Source organism: Anser brachyrhynchus (assembly GCF_964034855.1).
Source record: "Anser brachyrhynchus genome assembly, chromosome: 6".
Taxonomy (NCBI): domain Eukaryota; kingdom Metazoa; phylum Chordata; class Aves; order Anseriformes; family Anatidae; genus Anser; species Anser brachyrhynchus.
Window position 1 is genome coordinate 30,836,305 of NC_137700.1, and position 24,168 is coordinate 30,860,472.

Below are 24,168 nucleotides of genomic sequence, written 5' to 3' on the forward strand. Positions count from 1 at the left end.
AAGCCGGCCTTCCGAGCATGCGCGGTGCGCGCCTCACCGCCCTCCACGCATGCGCGGTGCGCGTCCCACCCCCCCCTCAGTCCGTGAGGTAACTCCCGCCGCGCCGTCCGCCCGCCCTCACTCTCTCGCAGCTGCTCGCGCCGCACGGAGCCGGCAGCGCGGCGGGGGCCGTTAGGCCGCGGCGTAACGCTCCCTGCCGGCGGGGCCTCTTCACCGGGCGGCGCGGACCGGTCGTGGCCGGCTCCCCGCGCAGGCGCAGCGCCCCGTAAACAGGAAGCGGCGGCCTCCGGGGCGGCGGCGGAGACAAAGGGGCCCGGCCAGGCCCGGCCCGGCGAGCGGGGGTGCTGGCGGCGGGCGGCAGGATGGTGCAGAAGGACGGGCAGGCGGCGCTCGAGGAGCCCCAGGGCAGCCCCAACCCGGCCGCGGCTCCCGGAGCTCCTTTAGAGCCGCCGGGAGCCGCCGCCGCCGCCGTGGGGCCGGTTCAGGGGGGCGAGGAGACGGACACCGAGACGGAGACGGCGCTGGGCTCCCGCCGCTTCCTCTGCGGCGTCGTGGAAGGTGAGGGCCGGGGGGGTTGCTCCCCTCCCCTCCTCCTCCCGCCGCCTCCGCCCCGTGGTGCGCGGGTTTTGGCCGCTAGAGAGGGCTTTGGGGCGGGGAGGAGCCGCGGCTGCCGGGCGGGGCGGTGTGGCGGCTGCTGCTGCTGGCCCCGGGGCGGCTGGGGCTGGGAGCCGCTCGCTGAGGGCAGCTGCTCGGCGGGGCGAGGGCAGGCCTGGCTGGGGGGCTGGGGCATTGCCGCTGCTCGCTTTCTGGTACGCGTTAAAGGGGGAGGCAGGAGGGAGAAAGGAGCTGCCCTGCGGTTATCGGAGCTCTGCATGCTCTTCTTTAACGCCAGAGGCTCGAATTCAGTTCCCTGGGTTGGGAATAGATGGTTACAGAGACATCTGCTCTGGAATTAATATTAAACGCTCCCTGTTGTCTGCAGTGATGCAGCGTAACGTTTTAATTGTGCTGTAGAACGGTTCTTTTTCTGTATGCTGGCATAGGGGCGTTATTAAAAGGTTTAAACTGTTCTAGAAGCTTCACAATAAAGGGACTCTTTCTGTTTCTCAGTAACTACGGAATATATATGTGTTTCTGGCAGGTTGGTCAAGGTAGATATTTGAAAGCCAGCAAGAAAAATGGTTTGCTCCCTACGTAAATGTTGGCTTGGAATAGCTCTGAATTCCTGCCGACTGCTATTATATTTGTACCTGTAATGAATCTCCAGTAGGAGACAAAAATGATTAACAGATGGAATAGAGTGTGAAACAGGCAGTTTATCAAAGTCAATATCTGCACTGCTTGCAGAATGCCTTTTGTTCATATCTTAAAAAGAGAAGGCCATTTAGCTCTAGCAAATGTCCCCGTGCAGAGTGCACTAGGCCCAGTTAATGCCTTTAGTTTTCAGCATTGCTAGAGCTTAAATACAGTCAGCATGGAGAGAAATTCCTCAGCCTACTTATTAAACTTCTTTCCATAAAGAAAGACGCTTTGGAGACAGGTGATAGAAAACAAGAACATAGATTGTGGCAGCATGGTTTCTCACTCCTGCCAGTATACCTTGACCGTGGTATCACATGTTCATCCAGGAATGTGTCAAAACAGCTGTGTATATCATAACCATTCTTTTGTTGTCTTAATAACGTTGTAGACCTCCTTTGCATGTGTTTTGGTGCAGCTGCTGTAAACAGAGGTGTTCTTGGCTATACTGTAAAACAAAGCGAGAAAATGGCCTCTGCCCACTGAAGCAGTCTAATGCTAGCCGGGAGTTTTCTGTTTAACCTTAAAGCATGTACAGAAAAAAGGATTAAGGGATTGTAAAAACAAAAGAAGCAGTTGTGGTGAATGAGGTAAACAGTAGTGGGTGAAAAATAATGGTCTCTTTAGAGACGCAGGAAAATTACAGGGTTCAGAGAAAGCAGGGATTAACTTCAGGAGTGAAGATACACACTTGGACGTAGCGCAGCAGTTACACCATATCTTTAGTCTGTGTTAATTAAAGCGGTGAGCTGGAGAGCCTGCATGTTTTGCTTGCAAGGGATGTGGGGGGTAGGAAATAAGCGAGATATCAGGCAAGGATGCTGGGTATGCACTCCAAGAATGGGAAGAACTTGTAATGCATCCAGTGCACCATTCTGGGAGTAATAGGATTTAAGAGAGTCCTGGGTGCAAAGCTATGGTGCTCAGCCTCCAAGAGATCCTAGCTTTTAATGATTGAGAGTGTGGCAGCTGGGATTAAGTATTTGATGTGATCTGTTGCCTTTGTGTGACCCTGCCATGCAGTCTTGAAGGATCAATACAAAAGAGGTCGATTTTAGGTAGAAGGATCCAAGGATTGTCATCAGCTGGTGACATCAGTAATGTAAGAAATGTGGTGGCAGATGGAAGAGAACTGTATCAGTTCTGATTGGCATGTTCTCCTCAGCCTTCTATTGAACCAGGTTTTGTTGAGTTCTTTGTGTCTCGTTTTGTTTTATAGGAGACCTCTGCTCTACTTCAGTTTACTAGGTGTGAAATGATAGCATCATAAGGAAACATGTTGTGCACGAGTTATGAGCTGTGGGTGGTACTGACTAGATACCGCAGTAATTCTTTCCGTTTGTGGATTGTTGAGCTTCTTCGGGGCAGCGTTAGTAAGAATTAGGTAACTAGTGAAAAGAAAAATTTGTTCTGGGTGAAATGATTTTGGAGTCTCTTATGCATTGCAACTGCTCTTGTTTGTTGCTCTGCTTAATCGCCCTCAGTTTGTCACCTAGCAGTGTCAGTGAGAATTACTAGGTAGCTTTGCCACTTTGTGGTGCCAGTTAGCCTAAGTTCACTTTCTGGGAGGCTAATTTTTAAAACTTGAGCCTGCTTTAAGCTAGTTAAAGTGAGCGTTGGTCACTTAGGTAAACGAAATACTTCTTAAGATGTAGAAAACGCTTCAGTTGCATTCAGGCCGTAGGAAGGCATTTTTGGCCGCATTAAGAGCAGATATTTACAGTGGCGAATAGCTCTGAAAATGAAGATATCTACCTTTTAAACTGATGTTCTATGGGAACTTGTGAGCGTTGTGTATTAGGAACATCATTCATCGTTCGTGTTTGGAAATAAGAGCTTATTAAATTTCAGTGTTATTTTAATCTTGGGTCTTTGCACAGACTGCCAAGCTGAAGCTTTGTTTTGAAGTGCCCACTTGTGATTGCACTGTTTGCACAGAGGTCTAAGTGAATTTACTTGAATAAAAATAGATTGAGAGTGCTTTGTGAAGTGTTATGTTTCTAGAATTGAAGGAATTTAAACCAGAATCCATTAAAATGTTTGTAGAAATACATGACTGTGAAGATACAATATTCTAAAATCACTTGTGTAGGTGTTTTTGTATGATTACTCAAAGACATTGTTAGCTTGTGAAGATGTGGGCATTTGGGAAGTGAAATATCAACATCGGAGTTAATTTTGACAAGAAACCCGTTAATCTGAATAAAAAGAATGAAAACCTAAGCATTTTGTTGGCTCTTTCACATTTTTAAATTACTTATCTACCTCAGTATGCATTTGTATACTATGTGTTTGTATTTAGAATTCTAATCTGTGTCAACAGTTGAGTGTTTTTGAGCTGGTAAATATTTCCAGGTATCTCCAGTATTCATGTTCTAATCAAATCTACTTTATAGGTGTCTGGAGTGATAGCTTAATTAGGTTCTGACTGTTCAGTCCGCCCCTGAAATAATGCTGACTTGACTTGCGAAGGGCATCTGCTCAGGAATTCAGCTTGGGTTCTGAAAATTAATTGCTTCCGTGGCCAAAATTATCAGGCCTTGGATCATAAGAAATTAAATATGTTATAATTGCATTTCAAATTTAGATCAGATTAGTTTATTACAGTTTCCTAGTGCTGTTGAGCTAGATTTTTGTTTTTGCTTGGGGAAGCTTTTTGATGAATGTTCAGAAGAAGCTTATTGGCAGAGAAGAAGATGGTTGTAATAGAATGGTTCATGGAGCAGGCATTATCTAACTGGATAACTTTAATCTTGTTTCCTCTAGGATTTTATGGAAGACCTTGGGTTATGGAGCAGAGGAAAGAACTCTTTAGAAGGCAAGTCATGCTTCTTCTCACTGCAGCACATTCCAGTGTAATATAATCATAATCTTCCACTTGGAACAACAATTCTCTTCAGGCCTAACCTAGAGCAACCTTTTGCATAGTGTCTATTCTGGAGTGTTCACCTTCCTGTCTTGCTAATCTGCATTAATCAGATACCAGGTGTATGCAGAGTTCATAAAAATATGATTCGATAGTATAGCACAATATTCAGTGAAGAGGGGGAAAAAAAAAAGCCTGATAATTAGATCAAATAAAGCATAGGATTTCTGAACTTGTAGATTGCTCTCTCAATTAAGGCTCTTATCCTCTGTTCTTAGACTTCAGAAGTGGGGACTAAATACATACTTGTATGCTCCAAAGGATGACTACAAGCACAGGATGTTCTGGCGAGAAATGTACTCTGTGGAGGAAGCGGGTAATTACTTTTATTTCCCCTCTGCACTTTTGATACATAGATTGTTTTTAATGAATTGGTCACTGCTGTATACGCTTGTGCATTTAAATCACGGTAGCCAGTTCCAAAAGTGAGCTGAGACCTGTTCACAGTACCCTGCAGCTGTATTTAATGGAGTTACGTTAGAAGCATGGATTTGCTTCTTTTAACTGTAACTCCGCAGATGACTCCTGAAATTGCTTTTAAGGCTTTGTCTCAGTAAATTTACCTTTTTTCAGGAAAAAGGTTGCTTAGAGTTGTTCCTCTGGCTCTTGATCATCTGGGCCATTCACAACCAGAATTATTTGCTTCAGAAAATAAAAAGATGGAGAGAATAGTATGCCCTTCTATGTGATTCATTATGTTCTTGTCTCAGTGAAGAGAGTACCGGTTAGAAAAGCAGCTTCTGGCTAGTCAGAACATAAAAGATCTGTGTAAAAGGTGCTGCGAGGCTTTTTATCCACCTCTGGCTTTTACAGGCTCTACAGTGGTATTTTTTTGCTTGTGGGATTATCATTGTCCTTGGGTGAGGGGAAAAATGATACCCGCTTGAAATTAAATAATCCTTGGATACCACTTTGAATCGCTACAGAAATTTAGGGGATACCACAGGATAACTTCCAATAACAGTATTGTTAAGTGCTCTATAACTAATTCTCTTCATTTATTGCATGGAAGATTAAATTTGATTTTTTCCTTAAAGCAACTACTTCTGCCCTGTGATATTAAAAAAGCCCTTTTCATGTGTATCGAGCTTCAGTCAAGGGAATAGTATGTGAACTAGCGTCATGTAGGGTGATATTACTGCATTGGATTGTCTCTTAGTATGCATGACAGAAGTAGAAAAAATGAGTAATGGTTCTAGAACTGTTGGCGTGCATGCTGTAGAAACAGACTGCATCCATATTTGTCACACAACATTGAGATCAAGAGGATTTTTTAAATATCTTAAAAAAAAATGTGGAAAATAATAATACTGGGTCAGTTCTGTTCCTTTTGGCATTATTTCTGTGAACTCTTTTAAGTACTTTGGCACTCTTTGCCGTGTTAGTTTTCAGGAATTCCAGCAAATGCCTCGATTTATTTTTATTGTTATTGCAGTAGCACTGGCTTCTGCACTTTAAAATTTACATATAATTGAGATTTATTGTTGCATACCTCTGAAATATTGGAATTTGATTTTCAGAGCAGCTAATGACTCTAATATCAGCAGCACGAGAACATGAAATAGAGTTCATTTATGCAATCTCGCCTGGACTTGACATCACTTTCTCAAATCCCAAAGAGGTATCCACATTGAAACGCAAGCTGGACCAGGTAAATGCGACACATGCTTACTGCAGTTCCACTGCTGCTTAATTTGAAAACCTCAGTGCTTTACTTGCTCTTGCAGATTTTTCCTAGCTGCTTTAATGTTTTCAGCACTGGCATTAATTTGGGTGCCTTAGTGAGCCATTTGAATGGGTATGTTTGGGTTATGTTGCAGAAATGACCATTGATCATCTAGGTTGAAAATAAAGTCTTCTGTCAGATTCTGAAAGCTGTTCTGGGGATGTTGTCTTCAGAATATTTTAGGACCTTAAAGCTAAGATGCATTTACAAAGCAAGAGCTCTTGTCCACAATAAATCCTTCAGAGGTAGACCTGACACGTATACATGCTGTCTTTGTTCTCATAATTAACTCCTCTCCTTTGTCCGAAAGCCGTTACGGAGTTAAGAGTTTGCTCTTTTCTAGCTGTCTGTCCAGTGAGATCAGCTTTCGGTTGTAAAAACTGGAGCAGATTGCAAGTCTTCAGAGACAGCTTCGAGAAAAGCAGAGCGGTGGATCAGAGACAGGCGTTCATTGTAAACAGATAACAAAGACTGTCTTGTCTCGTGCCTTTTCTCCCCTGTTCCTGTGTCTTTTCCTTTGTACAAGTTTATAAATTGAAGGATAATTCCTCAAATGCTTTTTTCTGTTTTTAATTGTTTTATGCTCTTATAAATTCAGATTAGATTTTCAAAAATCTATCATTTGTTTTTTAAAAAAATAATTAAGCTTTTACTCTTGTTCCTTATATTAGGTTTCCCAGTTTGGCTGCAGATCTTTCGCACTGCTGTTTGATGATATTGATCACAACATGTGTGCAGCAGACAAAGAAGTTTTCAGTTCCTTTGCTCATGCTCAAGTCTCAATAACAAACGAAATTTTTCAATATCTAGGAGAACCAGACACATTCCTTTTCTGTCCTACAGGTAAAATGAGATGAGCTCATTCAGATGTAAAGGAGGGGGCCTGTTATCTTACTGTTTGAAAAGCTGGTTTAATCTTTCATCACTGCTTTAAGGATTATTTTGGAGTCATATGAAGAAACGGACTTCTAAAGAAAGGTTCAAGTAGTTCATATATATGTAGAGGCTTTTCCAAATCTACACATCTCTGAAAAGCTTATTGCCAAGCAAAGGGGGCAACTTGATAGAATGGTTCAATAAGTTTGAACCAAAAATAAGGTTAAACATAGACTTCTAATTGGCACGTACCAGTCTGTTTCCTTTTTGGTTTGGGATAGCTATTAGTTTCTGAGAATTTTCTTTAAATAGAGATACAGCACATGGCACTGAGCCTGCTGGAGTTCAAGCAGTGTTTGGACAATGGTCCTTTGGGGACCTAGGAGTTGGACTCAATGATTCTTGTGAATTCCTTCTAACTCGGATATTCTGTGATTCTATGATTTATTCACTTCTTTCACTGGTACCAAGTTTTAGTAAGATTACCCACTTTTACTTGTTACTGATTTACTTTTTTGTTTCTGAAATATCAGATGACTCTCAGGTCTGATCACTGCTTTTATTTTTTTAAATTTTAAGCTTCATCTATCACCTGTAAGAGTATCTTATTGTAAGGGAGACAATATCACTAGGTTCAGTGGCATGGGTTGTTGGAAGGCAAATTCAGTTCAGTAGCAATGTTATTAATTACTTTTTAATCCCCTTGCCTGTGATACTTTGGTTCTGTTGCAGGCTTCTTCTTTGAACAAATCACATTCTGTTTTTTGAAAGTTTACTTGCACTTTATAATCAGTCTTATGGTTTCTAATTCTCTTGCGTGTTGTCTGCAGTAACATGCACTATTTTCTCCCTTAATTTTGATACTTGAGTAATTTTGTGCTTTCTGATGTTTTTGCTGTGTATTATTTATCGTGTCCTTTCTATTTAGACTTGTGGGGCTTTGGGAATTCATTTTATTGAGGCTTCACTTCTCATATGATAGTATATAGTCACACACATGTACCTTCCCAATAAGTGATGTTCTCTTTTCCTTTGCAGAGTACTGCGGAACTTTTTGTTACCCAAATGTTGCCCAGTCTCCATATTTACGGACTGTAGGAGAAAAGTTGCTCCCTGGCATCGATGTGTTATGGACAGGTAAAAGTAGTTGGGTTATTTGTTTTTAATTCAGAGTTGGTGGTGTTACAAGTAGTTTTAAAAACAAAGAAACCAAACCAACCAACCAAAAAGCCACCCGCTGTCCATCTACTCAGGGTGGGGGATGTATATACAAAGCCTGCTGATTGATCATCCTGTTTCACTCTTAGGTCCGAAAGTTGTATCCAAAGACATTCCAGTAGAGTCCATTGAAGAAGTTTCGAAGATCATCAGGAGAGCACCAGTTATCTGGGATAACATTCATGCTAATGATTATGATCAAAAGAGGCTTTTTCTTGGGCCTTACAAAGGTCGTTCAACCGAGCTCATCCCTCGACTAAAGGGAGTTTTGACCAATCCAAACTGTGAATTTGAAGCCAATTACGTTGCTATTCACACGCTTGCAACCTGGTACAAGTCTAACATGAATGGAGTGAGGAAAGATGTGGTAATGAGTAAGTATACATAACTTTTTGCTGCAGCATATGCTTAACCATATACATCATACTGATTTTTGATTATTCTAGCCTTTCCTTACCAACTGTCTCTTTTTTAAGATAGCATAGTGTTTTCTATACTGTATGTAAAGGCTGATGGTTGCCTGAAAAAATAGCAAGCATCCAGATTGTTAACTGAGTGCTTTTTATAACATGCTACAGATACTTCTCAGGAAATCAATAAAAACAATGACAGTAGCTTAAATTTGACAGAAGTGTCCCTGGGTTTTATTTCATTGTAATAGAAGCAGATCAGATTAAAAGAGAAACTGGATGCCAGAATGTCTAATTTCTGTATACTGTTTCTGTGCTGACGGAGGCGACCATAGTTTTCTGTTTTGCCTTAGTAGGATGTAATTCCTTGTCCTTCCTTGTGAAGTAAGGCTGTTTGAGAGCTCTTAAGTGACTTGTCTAACATCTTTTTATTTTAAATGAACTTTGCACGATAACATTTTTTATGAACTTCTATCCATAGCTGATACGGAAGATAGTACAGTTTCTATCCAGATTAAACTGGAAAATGAGGGGAGTGATGAAGATATTGAAACAGATGTTCTCTACAGCCCACAAATGGCCCTGAAGTTGGCCTTAACGGAATGGCTACAGGAGTTTGGGGTACCTCAACAATACAGCAGTGAGTTTGATTTTAGTATCATTCTGGTAGAAAAATGTCATTAAATGACCAGTTCTTGTATTTAGATTAAAACCATTTGACAGATGGCAGCAATCTGTATACTTTTCAGTTGTAAGTATTTACTACCTTACTTAGTGGGGAAACCTTAATAAAGACAGAAGGCTTGACATTCTGCAGTATGCCTGTAGTGGCCCAACTGATCAGCTGAAGTACCCTTCAAGTATGATCCTCTGGCATTTCTGATACAAGACAGGAAAGAGTTTGGATCTTGTCAGTCTCAGTTGTTACTAGACTTCCATGGGACCTCAGAAAATAGAGTAGTCTTTTTTTTGAAGAGAGTGTTACAGATGACTGTAAACAATAGTACTGCCCCAGAAGAGTCCTTGTTCTCCCTGTTGCTTTGAGCTGGCTTCGTTTATCTGAGTTTCTGTCTACAGAAACCAGTTGGGTTCCTTCCAGCATTGTACACCTCTTTTTCTTGTAGCAATGGGAGCTTGGGATCTGACGTAAAATTTGTTTCTCTCAAACATGGGTTTCAGGTTGTCGAGTGCCCTTCTCTGATAACTCGTGGTAGAGCTGGAAGAACATCTCCTGATTTCCAACTCTGCTCTGTCAAATGATCCTTTTCAGCTGCTGTAGCGTTTCAGATCTTTCTAAATCTCAATTGCAGCGAAAACATGGAATGAGGAGTGGTAGTTAAGGTGTCATTTTCTTTTGCTTTCATGGAATTGTTTAGGTTGGAAGATACCTCTTAAAATCACCTAGTCCAAACCCTCTGCTCAAGCAGGGTTGGCTAGAACAGGTTGCCCAAGACCTTTTCCAGCTGAGTCTTCAGTATCTCCATTTCCCCAGGTTAAAGACATTTTTGTGATTGGAGTATTTAAGCATCCTTTTATTTTGAAGTCTATTCTCTGTAGAAATAGAAACACCAAGTCAGTTGATGCAGAGGAAAAAAGTTAACTTTGAAAGTTTTTTATTCTATTGTCATAGTCAAAATTGATGCTGGCAGTTAACTATTTTTTGTAACTTTTCCCCCCTCCTTATCCTTGCTTAGTGGTTTTCTGAAGGGGGAATTTGCAAAATGTGAAGTCTGTAGTTAGAATTACAATGACAAAAGTGAACAGGCAAAGTGCCAGAAGGGAGCTGCACTGGTTGTATGCTGTGACAGCAGAACCATCCATGATTTGCAGAAGTTGCTGTTTTGAATAGTAGTTGGCAGATACTGAAAACTTTAAACTTGTTTCTTCTTATTCTCAGGTAGGCAAGTGGCCCACAGTGGAGCTAAAACTACTGTAGGGGATGTAGGGCCTCTGGTGGCACCATCCTCTTTAAATGCAGCAACTGTGGTTACCACAGTTTACCAAGAACCCATCATGAGTCAGGGGGCAGCGCTGAGCAGCGAGTCGCCAGCTTTGGTAAAGGAGGAAGAGAAGAAGCAATCTGATGAGGAGCCAATGGACATGGTTGTGGAAAAACAAGATGACGCAGACAAGAATGCTAATCAGATATTGACAGATATTGCTGAAGCAAAGATGGCAGAGGAGTTGAAGCCAATGGATACTGATAAGGAGAGCATAGCTGAATCCAAGTCCCCAGAGATGTCTATGCAGGAAGACTCTGGTAGTGACATTGCCCCTATGCAGACTGATGAACAGATTAACAAAGACCAGTTTGTGCCTGGGCCAAACGAAAAGCCTCTCTACACAGTAGAACCAGTGACTTTAGAGGACTTGCAGCTTCTCGCTGACTTGTTTTATCTCCCCTATGAGCATGGGCCCAAAGGTGCACAGATGCTGAGAGAATTCCAGTGGCTCAGAGCAAATAGCAGTGTTGTCAGTGTTAATTGCAAAGGAAAGGATGCTGAAAAAGTGAGTGTCACCTAATCTTGTTTCTCTCCTTTTAAATCAAAATCCTGAGCAATATTGTCTGTTTGCAGTAGAAATGGGTGTTCCATGTAGTAGAAATGGGTGCTTCCTCGAAGCTGAAGGGTAGCGTGTAACTAACCACAGGTCACGGTAACTGTTTTAAGCCGTGTAGCTCTGAAGGCAGTTCGGTGTCTGCATTTGGACAGTGATCCCTGTACTGTCTTCACTTTTAACAGCAGTAGAGAATACCCGCGAGTCACATGTGGTGTGGTATCTTCTGCTGATGGAATGAAATAGGGAACTGTGTAGTCACCCTTCATATTTAGAGTACTTGTCCTCCCTACAAGGCTGTGTTTGATCTTGTGGATCTTTTGCCTCCATCCATAGATAGAAGAATGGCGTAACCGAGCGGCTAAGTTTGAAGAGATGTGCAGCTTGGTGATGGGAATGTTCACTCGCCTCTCCAATTGTGCCAACAGGACAATCCTGTATGATATGTACTCCTACGTCTGGGATATCAAGAGTATTATGTCAATGGTGAAATCTTTTGTGCAGTGGTTAGGTAGGTGCATTGGGAGCCATTATAATCCCAGATAGCATATCTTTTTTGTGTTTTTGATTAGCCCACGGGGAAAACAAAGTGTTATGCAAATGTGTTTTCTTGGACATGGGGTCTGGTTTGACCCTGTTTTAAAGGTTTTCCTGTCTCACTATTTGGAACAATGATTACTGTGAATTTGCTTTGGTATTAAAGTGAAGTCTGCTGGATGCTTAAGATTGGAGACCTTGATTTTCTTCTTGGGCTAATGAAACTTGAATCTCATCTGGCACGTAAGTGTTGACTTTAACTTACTCTTGACTGAATGCACACTGGACTATGCCACGTAACTCCCTGGGTACCCTGGTATATGATTGGAAATGACGCTACGAAATGTGACCACATCAGCCACCTGCTGCTTGCTCTGTCTCGGTGACATTACTGCTGTCTTCAACAGAACAATTGCAGAAGCGACCTTTCAATGGGCCTGGCCAAGAGGAAGCTGATCCTCCCAGCTCTGTGCGCATGCGAGCTTTAGCGTAAGGCTATTCTGGTGCAAAATGGTTTCCTTTAAACACTTTCCAAATTGCCTTTTTTATTTTTTTTGGCAGAGGATGGTAACTGTGGAGCTCTCTAGACAGATTTAGTCTGAGACTTAAACTGATTTTTAAATGCCTTTTTTTTTTTCCTGAAAGATTTTTGGGGATCCTAAGTTGGCAGATAGCACCAGCATGGCCTGGGTAATTTTAGTGACCTCATTTCACTTTCAGGTTCCAATCCAACTGTAAGGAATATGCTGTGGACTTGCTTGACATACACAGCAGGCAGCAAAGCTGATGGTCTTATGTCACACTTTTTGTAGCTGTCACAAACCTCACAGTGGCTAACCATTACACAACCGTGGTCCGGTCCTAGTGTTTGGATTGTCATTAAGTCATACTCTTAAACACTGACAAGTTTAAATAGGAACAGAGTAGACCTATTAAGTCATCAAGTCAGTCCCTACTTAACAATTTCATTCGTTTTGTGCTTATTAAATATCTGATCTCTATATTTATGGTTGATTAATTGAGAAAGAAAATGAGCTTTTAGAACTGCCTTAGGCAAAGTATGGAGAAGAAAACTAGCTTGGAAGGAAAGCTAGTAAATTAACATCTCTGCCTTTAGTGGGTGTGTATTCTTAAGACCAGTGTAACACAACTCCCCCAACTTTACTATTCTTGCTGTATGTTGACCTTCACCTATGAAGAATGCTCTCTTCTTGATAACCTAATCTGTTTAAAACTCTAGACCAAAGCTTTATCAAGACAGCAGTGATTCTTGTGTCTTCTAAAGATTGAGAGTCCAACTTATGACTGCGTTTCAGAATTTTGGCTGAAATTATTTTCAGTTTTCCATCTCCCTGTAAAGTTGGGTTCAAGTCTTTAAATGCATCAGATATTTGTAATAGTTTGCCTTAAGCTAACTCTGTAAATACCAGCTGTTAACTTTGGCACTGCCCGTTCCATTACTGAAACTGGCATTAGAGAGTTGAAAAATTCAATTTAAGAGTTTTTGATGCATACAGTTAAATAGACTTATGCTAATAATGCTTCTGTGAGAGGAGGTATTTTTGTCTTTAGCTTGCATTTTATCATTAATATGAATACATATGGAGCAAAGTACGTGCCAAATCCAAACAAATTAGTTTTCACAATGGTGTGCTTAATGGTCCACTGAACATTCATTTTTCACCTCTCCTCCCAAGTCCAGCTAGCATTCAGTCCCTTAAATTAGTGTGGCTGTACAGTACTATGGATTACTAATGACTTCTATTGTCTTCTTCCCCATTGTGTACAGATGGGAGAATCCTCAGCACAAGTATCTTCTGCTATTGGATGGACAGCGCCAGATGTTCGCAGCGCGTCGTCATTAATTAATTAAAATGGAAAGGTTTTGTCTGTGAGGCAGCTCAGATAGATTAGATATGTGATAGGCATGAACTGAAGTCACATTTGCGCAGCGACTAAGGCATTAACTATGTTTTTCATTTATACAGCTCTTCATTCACGCAGCTCTTTACTGTAATAATTGGAAGTGCTAGTTAAGTTGTAGTCTCAAAGGAGAGACAGATACTGTCTTCCAAGGTATTGACTAAATTCCCTTGTGAAGGGAATCTTTTTATGTCAGAACTCTAAAATGCGGGAACAGACTAAAATCAAATTCTGATTTTTGGATCTCTTCTGATATTTTCCATCCTTAGGGTAGTTTGTATTTAATACATATTCCTAAACTCTCGTAAATGTCAAACTTGGCACACTTTGGGACTCTCTGACTAGCACAACACACTTGTCTGTACTGATCTAGGACTGTTACTTGAACAGGAGTTAGACTGCTGTCTACAAAAGGAAAAGAGTATTTGCGCTGCTCATCTTGTCAGAAAACTAGGCGGGTAATTTCCATTTGAGATGCTGCACATTTTTTCCTCGCCCAACAGAGTTGTCATTTATAATGGCCATTGAAGGCTGTGCCTTGCTAGTGGAACAGTATTAAAAGTCAAACAGCTAGTGGAAGCTTCTTTTCTAAAGCAAGGGTAAACTAATGCTGAGCACTTTTTAATGAGCCTGCTGTGGCTGGTTGATCAACAGGGACCCCAGTTCCTCTTGATATGCTTGAAGATGAAAAAACAAGAGGCTAAAAAAGCAGTGTTAGTATTATCTGTGGCAAACAGAGTGTACTAGTTAAATAGTATTAACTGGAATTAACTCACGGTTTACCTTTTTTAACTTGCTGACAGCATTGTGAAGGTGTGGCCTGGATTATGTAAATCTGTTTAGTCTCTTTCAAGAATGCTGTTTCATACAATTGTCCTGGCTGTCCGAACTGTTCCAGACTGTACATGTTGCCGGTCCTAGTTTTCTGACAAGATTAGAAACAATAATTACTAAAATGTGACTTCAGAAAGGTCCATTTCTTTCAAGGGGCTGTGATAATGGAATTTTATTCGGTCTTCAGCTGCTAAAATTGACAGCATTAGTTTTTGAGATAAGCAGCTTCCAAGATGTTCTCTTTTCGGAAATGAAACATTTCTGCCACAAATGGACAAACAAAAGAACGTACAAAAAGCCTGGTGAGGTGGTGCAATTGTACGTAGCACCATTCTTGTGCCTTCTGGTCTGGAATGAGATGTGTTATTAAAAATTAGTTCTTAAAACTAGTCTGTTACGTAACATCAAAAGCTGCATTTAGTGCATGAGCGCGAAATCTTTATAAATTATACATTATTACAGCCTCTACCAAACCCCTGGACTATAGCTCAGTTAGCTCTTTCCACAAGTGTTAGCTTTTTGCACATGTAAGACACCCAGGAAATCCCCCTTCTCGTAACATTCTCCGCTTGGATCTGATCTCAACAGGGTGTCGTAGTCAATCTTCAGCACAGTTCTTAAGTGGAGACCAAGAACCCTGGGCCTTTAGAGGTGGTCTAGCAGGAGAGTTCCAGGTATCAATATGACTTCACAACTGAATGACGTTTTCTTTGTTTTATGAGAAACCTTTTGTTGCACATCAGAGGTCTGGAAGGATTGGTCTGCCGAAGGCTTTCTGGTCCAAAGCCCATTAGCCTTACAGCTTGTTTTAAAATAATTTTCCTCCCCTTTCTACAGTAATTTCTCAAGGAGATGCTGCCTGTCCCACGCGCATGCGAAGCGCAGCGGCTTTAGTTGTACATTTCACATTGTTTCTTTGCAGGTCGCACAGCATTTTTATCTGCGCCCGCAATTGCACAATGCGCGCATGCTTGTCTGCCAATGGGAATTCCATGAGCAAAAAAAGGGATAGTGACGCAAATTTTGGCTCCTCTCTAAATAAAGCCGTAACGCCTTTTGTTGGAAAGATTTCAATTGGCAAATACTCTGAAATCTGTTTATGCCATGTTCGAATTTGTTCATGGATTTTTCAGGTGCTATACTTTTCCCCCCTCACAGGTGCTCTGCGCGCAGCAAATTGAATCAGCGCATTGCTTTTGGGATAAAGCGTCTCCTCTGGCCAGTTAACCCTCTTCAGACCAAACCTTTCCTCCTGACATTCTATGTTCCTGTGCAGAGATAGTGTAGATATGATTGGTAAAAGTATTTTAAAGTAGATAAGATTAACAGACTCTTAATATGCTGTTCAATTGCATATTTTAAAACACCAATTGGATATTTCCTATTCAAATAAGGTCTTTGCATTTGTAAAGCCTACCAACCCCACCTTCTTCTGGGGTGCCTGCAAGTAGCAAATGTTAATTTGGGAGTCTGCAGTGCACGCCCAAGAGTGATGGGTGGTTGTTGTTCATACACTTATATTAAGTATTTTGTTTTCACAGCGTTTGCTACCTATTGATGGGGCAAATGACCTCTTTTTTCAACCACCTCCATTAACGCCTACTTCCAAGGTGTACACCATAAGACCCTACTTTCCTAAGGATGAGGTAATTGCTTCTGGCTCTTGTTCTGGCTATCATTGTTGTTACTGATACATTTAACGCTGGTTCTTACCTAGTCCCTTCAGCCCCTAATGAAACAGATGTCCCAATATCTTGCACAAGGCACAAATAAATGCAGGCTCACAGGAAAATGGAGGTTAAGTGACTTGCCTACCATTCAGCAGCCTGCTGTGCAACAGTACAGCTGTACCCACAGCTTGATTCCCAGTCTCCCACCCTACCCACCCCTTTTTTATATGTGATGCCTTATATATTTCGGAACTGTAAGTTAAAATTAGTCCCTGCTAGTAGTGGAACTGTTGCTGTGGGAACACATGCGATGATTTAACTGTAGAGGTGGGCGTGTATACCTGTTCACTTAGTAATCATTCTGGTGATTCCTAGTGTTTTCAGAGCTACGTAGGCAGAGCTTTGAGTTGGTACTGCATCTCAAAATGTAGTTGTAAAAATGTGTTATTTCAGCCGTTATTCAGACTTTTCTGACTGATTTTTGAAAGGATTGTTATCAAGCCTGTCTTGGAGCGTTTGATATTTTGAAACAGTTTTGTATTAATCTCAAATTACAAGAAGTTTTTCCTTATGTCCCTCAATGGATCTGTAGTGTAGCTTCATTCATACTGTCTCAGCATGAAGAATACTTTAAACTGATGTGGCAACAGTCAGCACCCTTTATGAGTATAATTTAAACAATGTATAGATTAATGTAGCTTAAACTTTGCTTGTGCAGCTACCTTGAGATGAAATGTGTTTAATTTGAAACATAACTATCTAGGTTGTTTGCCTCAGCCTAAATGAATCCTGACTTTGAAGCCCATTAGGCAGACTGAGCTGTCGTATGAAGACTTGTCTTTTGTCTGCTAGCTTTAGTCTAGCTCTGTCCTATACTGTTCATGGGCAGCAAAGCGGTCCTTTTCAGGTCCTTTTCAATACCTTAATGCAGGACTGTACTTAAGCTGCTTTTGTAAAAATGTGAAATGTGTGGCTTCTCTTATATAAAATTTGAGTGATACAAGTTTTCTCTTTAAAAAGACTCAGCTAAAAGCCTTTTGAATTGGAGAAGTCCATCAGGATGTACCTGGCCTTCAGTGGTTAAATTTATTGCACTGAAACCTCGGAAGATTTTGAAAAGCAATTTTTTAATCAAGGGTATTGTGATGTGCACTGAGTGGTAACTAATACTCAGGATTAATCTCCTGCTGTAGCAACATGCAGGAAGTTGATCCCCAGCTTTTCTTTCCCTGCCATTGAAGTTAACCACAGTGTTTTTGATAGGCAACTTTGAGTTAACTTTGGAGGAGGGAAAAAAATAATTAAAAATCAATCCTTTCTTATTGATGTGCACTCTTGTTCTGTGTAACTTTTATGTCTGTCAGTGCTAGTTTACAATGGAGCTCTTAATGAAATCTCTAAAACAGTTGTTATCCTTTGAGTTTGTTGACTTGAAATCATCTGTTCTCTCCTCTTAGGCATCTGTATATAAGATCTGCAGAGAAATGTATGCTGATGGAGCTGATCAACCTTTCCATAGTTTGCCAGACTTGATTGGAGACAAGTACGTATTAGAAATGAACAACCTGACAGAAGTGGTTCTGAAGGGTGCAGTCCTGACACTATATTTAATTTGAATTTTAAAAAGTATGCATGTGTATGTAGAACAAAAACCTCTTCTGATTCAAAAAAGAAATATCTGCACTCTGCAGTCCTTAAGAAATTGAAGTTTTAGTTTCTGATACTTCTATCACTTACGTGTCAGTTTATGCTCTAATCACCTGCTGTGAGCTGTTAGAAAAAAGATTGAGCTGAAACCTCTATTATGAAACGTGTGCATCATAATGTCATATTGCTTCAGATTTTGTGAAAGTGTATCGTGTGTCTGTAGTCTGTGGTTACCTTTTGGTATGTTTTCCAGCCTAGTGTGGTTCTTCAAAAAATTGAAAATGCTTTTTGAGGAACAATCTACCAGCCAACAGCCTTAAGTTTTTTTCTGAAATACATTTTATCATTTACCTGCATTGACGTTTTAAAACAATGACAAGTGAGATGAAGCTTTTTTTAAAAAAAAAAAAAGCGTTACAGCTCATTCTACTCATTCTGTAGCTCAAGATATTTTGAATATTTTTACTGTCTTGAGTGATTATTTTAGATGGAACTCTTTATAGAGGCTGCTCCTTGAGTGACAGGAGGGCAGTTACAAAAAGATGTGTAACAGGTCTCAAAAAAACAAAAAGAACTGGGAGGTAATAGCAGATAAAATGATACACAACATGAAGAAAGTTTGTCTGGTGAGTCAGAAGAGCAGTATGTAAAGAATTAAATTGTGGGTTCCTGAGCTACTGCTGCTCATTGAGTTTTGACAGCATATCAGTCTGCTAATTAATGCTTTGTAGAAGTTTAATTACATTGCTGGAGGACTCCGTCACTTCTTTAGATGACCCCAGAGTTTCCTCCAGAATATCTGAAGAGCGTAACTTTTCAAATTGATCATCTTTTGACTGAATTTGGATGCTTTCTGCAGGTTAGTGGGAGGTCTACTCACTCTCAGCCTGGATTACTGCTTCGTCTTGGAAGATGAGGATGGTATATGTGGCTATGCCTTGGGAACGGTTGATGTGACTCCTTTCATTAAAAAATGCAAAATGTCTTGGATCCCTTTCATGCAAGAAAAATATACTAAACCAAACAGTGACAAGGAGCTGTCTGAGGCAGAGGTTGGTATAACCCATGAGACTAGAACTGTATGCTGAACAGTGCTCTTTCTTTCAGAGGCAGGCGTTTGTATTTATTTTGCATGTTGCGCTTGTGTAATTCAATTTTCATACCCTTCTGTAGTCTTTGAGCATGGTATCTGGCATTTAAGAGGGTGACGCTAATATAACTAACTACAGGTCAGATACAGTTGTGTGTTATAATATGCCCATGAGGTGTACTTTAGTAGAAATGGCTGCAGTAAGTATACGGTAGCATTTTGGAAGTGCAGAGTAACAGGAGCTTTCAAACCAAGAGAGAACCTTAGCTTAGAGGAGATTACATTTTGAAAATGAAGGATCACGTGTGTTCTCCTGCAGAATGAGGTATTAGTTTCCGTGTGCTGTAAGCAAGGCAGAGGCCTGAGAGTCACATTAGTTTAAGTATGGAAACGAAAGAGCAAGCTAGTTCTTGATGTTAAAATGTATGAGGTGGTTGTAGAGTGTAATAGCTGTAAACAGTGCGAAATGGCATCTTGCATATAGCAAGTACTAAAGATCAGCATCTTGAATTGGTTTTGGAAGAAATTAGAAAGTAAGGTTACTGAACTGTCAGAAATCATGAAAATTGTAGTTGATGCATTCTTGTCAAGAAAAAATATCTGTTTAATGCTCAGAAATGCTCCTTATGTGCATGCTGAAGGAGGTTTGGACAAAGTTGTAGCAGAAACAGGCACAGAAACACCACTTCTTAGCCTTTCTTTCCCTTGCAAGCTTTGGGATGAACTAGCAGTCATGACAAATGCTGATAGCCTAAGAATTAGGAGCTCCATTTTCATTTGTTCACTAAAAAAAAAAAAACTAACCCTATTGTGAAAATCAGCGACTACTTACATGCATGTTTGATAAGGGAGAAAGGGAAGTAGTGTTGTTTTTTTTTTAAAAACCAACTTTGCAGCAAGTAGTGTTCTTTTCAAATGTCTGTGTTCTGGAGTTGGGTATAACTAGAAAGTATCATAATTGCTCAACTACTGCTGTTGAAGTGGGGCTAATTCTACAGTCTGTAAGTTTTGTGACCTTATTCTTCTATACTTGCACACTGTGTTGAATCAAGGAGAATGTACTTAAACTTGACCTGAAAAAAAAAAAGCACATAGGTTACTAATGTTATGAGTCCTCCTGTGATGAAGCCTTAGTTCTGGCTTTTACAACAGCAGCCTTTACTTACATGAGAAACAAAGTTAGGTAGCTTTTTTACTTTAGCCAATGTTCCCTAAAGATTTTAAAATTCAGTAACCAGCAGGGAAAATGTGTGTTTCAGTTTGGCTTTGTCTACTTCTGTTTTGTCTCACGCAACTGTTCAGTTCCCATGTTATCCGACGTCATGCTCTCAAAAACCTTTCGGGGTAATTGTGGAGCCTTTAGTAATTAACAGTATCCTTGAGTGATAAAGCTAGAAACACTAGAAAACTGTTTGTTGGGGCAAACAGTGTAAATAATTGCATAGGCCTTAGAGATGGTTCTAGGCTGCTGTGAGACAATGAATATGTGTGGAAGGAGGATAGGGCACTTAAAACTAGCTATCAGGTAGACTGTCAGGTGTAGCTGAAAAAGTGCTGATTTAGAGGTGTACTCACTGAGCAAAGCAGCTTTCCTTAAAGCCGAATGAAAATGAAAAGCTGAAGAATGAATGTCTGTTTCCCGTACTCTTTTCAGAAAATAATGCTAAGCTTCCATGAAGAGCAAGAAGTGTTGCCAGAATCATTCCTTGCCAACTTCCCTTCGTTGATAAAGATTGATATCCACAAAAAAGTGACAGATCCAAGTGTGGCCAAAAGTATGATGGCCTGCCTGCTCTCTTCTCTAAAGGCTAATGGTAAGCTTATTGCACTCAGAATTGCTTGTTTCCTAATTACGTGTTAGTTCTGGGATTCAGGACAAATCTGGGATCATTACACTAATATGCTGTTAATCTCAGCCTGAGATTGGATTCCTAACATAGTTGGCACTCTGGATTTAGGTAACTAATTATAAAAGACTTTTGGGTGGGTAACTTATGCTTCTGTCTTCAGTAAAAGGCAGCTTTCTGCCTTAGCTGTTATCCTGCAAATTAGAAAATAGGAAGAACCGAGGGAGCAATTTGGCAATGGAAGCATGTGTTTTGTTGCATCTTGAACAACACACGAACATTGATATTTCCTCTGCTGGCAGTGGTACTTATTTGTGGCAGTGTGCAGTGGTGAATGATTACCAAAACCTTTGATACGGGGAAGTTCTTGGCCATCTGCCTTACTGCACACCTGAGGTTCACAGGTCTTTTGTGCTATTTGGTACCCTCCTGTAGTGCTGTTTTCTCAACCAACGTTAGGGTTTCAGGATGCTCTTATGTGAAATAAAAGATGTTCAGAGTGAGATGGTTTGTTCAAACCAACAGGATGTCTGCACTATGCAGTCCCTTTAGGGAATGGTCAACTATGTTGCCATAAATCTGGTCTCTTCTGAGGCACTGTGCTGCATACGGAAATGGATCAGTGATTTTTATTGGGTTTAAATGCTAAAATAGATGGGAGCTTTAATAATATTTGATGTCTGTGCTTTTTACGATAATTCTCCCTTACTGTTTTGTCTTTCTTCCCTCTTCAGGCTCCCGTGGGGCTTTTTGTGAAGTGAGACCTGATGATAAAAGAATCCTGGAATTTTACAGCAAGCTGGGTTGTTTTGAAATTGCTAAAATGGAAGGATTTCCAAAGGATGTTGTTATCCTTGGGAGAAGCCTGTGAAGCGCTTGGCAGTGAACTGTTCCAGTACTGTAGTCCCTTAACACCTGGGCAGGTAGTGGTGGGGATCTTCATATGGTCTAGCTGCACAAAGCCAGCAATAAGCCAGCTTGGTAGAGGGGGCTATGCGAAAATCACCCATCACACGTGCAGACTATGATTTGTTGGAAGGGGATAATGCTGCTGAAAACACTGTTTTAACAAAGAGAAACCTTGTCCTCTCCTGGTCGTGTGTGAAGTGCCAAGGAATCTTGCATGGGCTATAGTTTCTCGGAGGAATCCTTCTCAATCGGCGTTGTGGTTGACAACAGTTCTCTGCATTCAAATATGAGAAGTGGTCTCTATCAGAAGTATCTATAAAGATGCAGTTTTGTTTCTGTTGTAGAGTAGGATGCAACTGGAAGTTGCAGAAATGGGAGGGATTACTTGTGTCAATCAGCAAATTTAAAGATAAGTAGCTACAGTTCTGTTTTTGACTATCTTTATGCTTGTTGATAAAGCAATGACCCATTGTCACTTCTAATGACCATTGGTTCAAGCTTTGTGCTTTGTTAGGGACAAATGTGCAGTGGTCTGTGGCAGAAGTCACTTAATGACAAACTTGTAAATTTCGGTGTATATAAACTTAGCTGGATGCTGACTAACTTTTTGTTTACCAGTTTTTGTAACTTTTTCTTTTAAAAAGTGAAAAGGTATAGGTCCAAGATGGCACTTTTGAATAACAAAACCACAATGGAGAGCGAATTTGTCCTCAGCACTGACCTGTTTTTCTTTTTTTTAACTGTGCCTCGTGTCCAGGGCTTAGAAACTGACCATCTTGGGTAAGGGGTGCTGATCCCAAAGGATCCTTCCTTCAGATGTCAGTTTGTCCCCTGCAAGGCTGCCGCTGCTCGAGGCTATCATCATTCTGGGACTGAAACAGCAATTCACAGGGTGGTCTGCTGAACCTGTTTATTTTGGTGGCATTAGTGCAGAATTGCGGATGGAAGATGGTGAGAGGGAGAGAGCTGGCCCACAGCTGGGATTTATCCTTGGAACAGTCACCACGTTTCAAAGCCTGTTCGTACTAGTTTGATTAAATCAGGGTCTTCAAGTCCTGCACATTTGTATCAGATAACTTTTCTATAAGAAATGCCACAATAAGCACATTTTTACACATTGTTTAAATGGTTACCTACTTTTAAATGTTCCAAGAATTTAATGTTTTTATCCAGGTCTGACATGTTTGGCTATGTGATAAAATCAATATGGTATGGGATCTGGTAGCGAGGTAGTTGGATCATTTGTGAAATCAGCATTTCACAAAAGTCCCAGTGTCTAAGATATGTGATTGGCCAACGGTATACACCTTGCAGTACCTTGCTTCTTTCACCTGCCACCATCAGCTGTCTTAATCTTCCTTTTTAATTTTCCTGGGTTATTTCAGTGGTGCACAAAGGAAGTTCAGTTCCTTATATGAGCTTCCATCTGCAGAGAAGTTACGCAACCTATAATGAACGGCATTAAGACTACAGTAGTGTTGTCTGCAACCTGTAAGGAGATGCTGTGGTTGGCCTTCCGGTACAGTCACGTGCAGGATTTTTTTTCCTTTGCAGAATGTGAACAATTTTTTAATGCGGTAGCAAAATATTTAAGTTGCAACAAGTTCATTTCATTTTTAGAGAGAGGTACGGGGTTGTGCTATGGGATTTCATGTAAGTCAGAGCTGAATGCCACTAGTTTTTAATCCAGCTTTGAGTGCATGTTGAGTAGCTGATACCTTGGTTTATCAGGTGGGAGAGGTTTTTTTTTGTTGTTTGTTTCTTCATGGATACCAGAGTCAACTTATTTTATCTGGGTTCATAGCATTACAGCATAGGATGCTTGTGGCCTTATTTCTTGGCTCTTAAGGAACTGCCACATTTTCTCTTCCTATGACTTTGTTATTATTATAGAAGTTAATTGTATAAGCCTATGGAATGTCAGGCCAATACCATCATTCTAGGATTGTAAAGTGATACGTTGACATATCTTTCATGGTTAAGAATTTTCATTAAGGTTGGAATGCCACTTTCATTAATCTGTTTTTAGATCAACAGTATCTGTAGCAGAAAAAAACGACCTGTAAAACTGTATTTGAAGACCATGCAAGAAATAGAATAAAAATTGAGAAGTGAATGTAAATAAAAAACGTGTATTTTGTTGTGTGAGGTTTCTGAACCAAAAATGGCTCGGCAGTGTATGTTGCATCATGCCATATGTGTTGGAAGCCCTCGTGATCAGCTGTCACAGAAACTTGTCGTGGGTTTTGGTGGTGAAAGTGTTGCATGGCAGACATCTGTGCTGATGCTTATCATAGGTGAATTTTCCATGACCCTTTAGAAATACCCCAAAATCTTCAGAGTGGCAGTACTCAATTGAATGTTACCTGTTTTTGCAAAAATTTGCAACAGCACTTGTTTACCCTTTCATGATTTTTCTTTCTAGCCAGCAGCTGGTTTTTGAGAGTTACTGAAACCCAAATCAGCCTGCCAGCAGCAAGGAAGTGAGAAAGAAAATACCCGGGGAATGGTTGCATTGCATGTAAGAGGTGAACATGGTAGCACCACAACCTGGCTCTAGTTGTACATCAGCAAAATCTAACATACGGAGCCAAACACCTGACAGCTAAAGCAAGCAGCTTCCTGCATACAAGAATTACCACCGAGCAAAAGAGATGGGTTTTACAGCCAAGTAAAAGAGTGTATTTAAAAAAGCTTTTT

General features: G+C 40.7%; 1 protein-coding gene across 1 annotated transcript; it reads left to right on the forward strand.

Moving 5' to 3' along the window:
• The first annotated feature begins 67 nt into the window (after window positions 1-67).
• OGA (O-GlcNAcase) lies at window positions 68-23,597 on the forward strand. Its single transcript, XM_080597738.1, has 16 exons — window positions 68-558; window positions 4,066-4,117; window positions 4,444-4,541; window positions 5,746-5,876; window positions 6,623-6,794; window positions 7,866-7,964; window positions 8,135-8,419; window positions 8,937-9,095; window positions 10,353-10,963; window positions 11,348-11,522; window positions 14,894-14,979; window positions 15,847-15,951; window positions 17,433-17,518; window positions 18,482-18,674; window positions 20,367-20,526; window positions 21,294-23,597. The coding sequence occupies exons 1-16, from the start codon at window positions 363-365 to the stop codon at window positions 21,428-21,430; spliced, it is 2,745 nt and encodes a 914-aa protein (XP_080453864.1). The 5' UTR covers window positions 68-362; the 3' UTR covers window positions 21,431-23,597.
• Window positions 23,598-24,168: the final 571 nt, after the last annotated feature.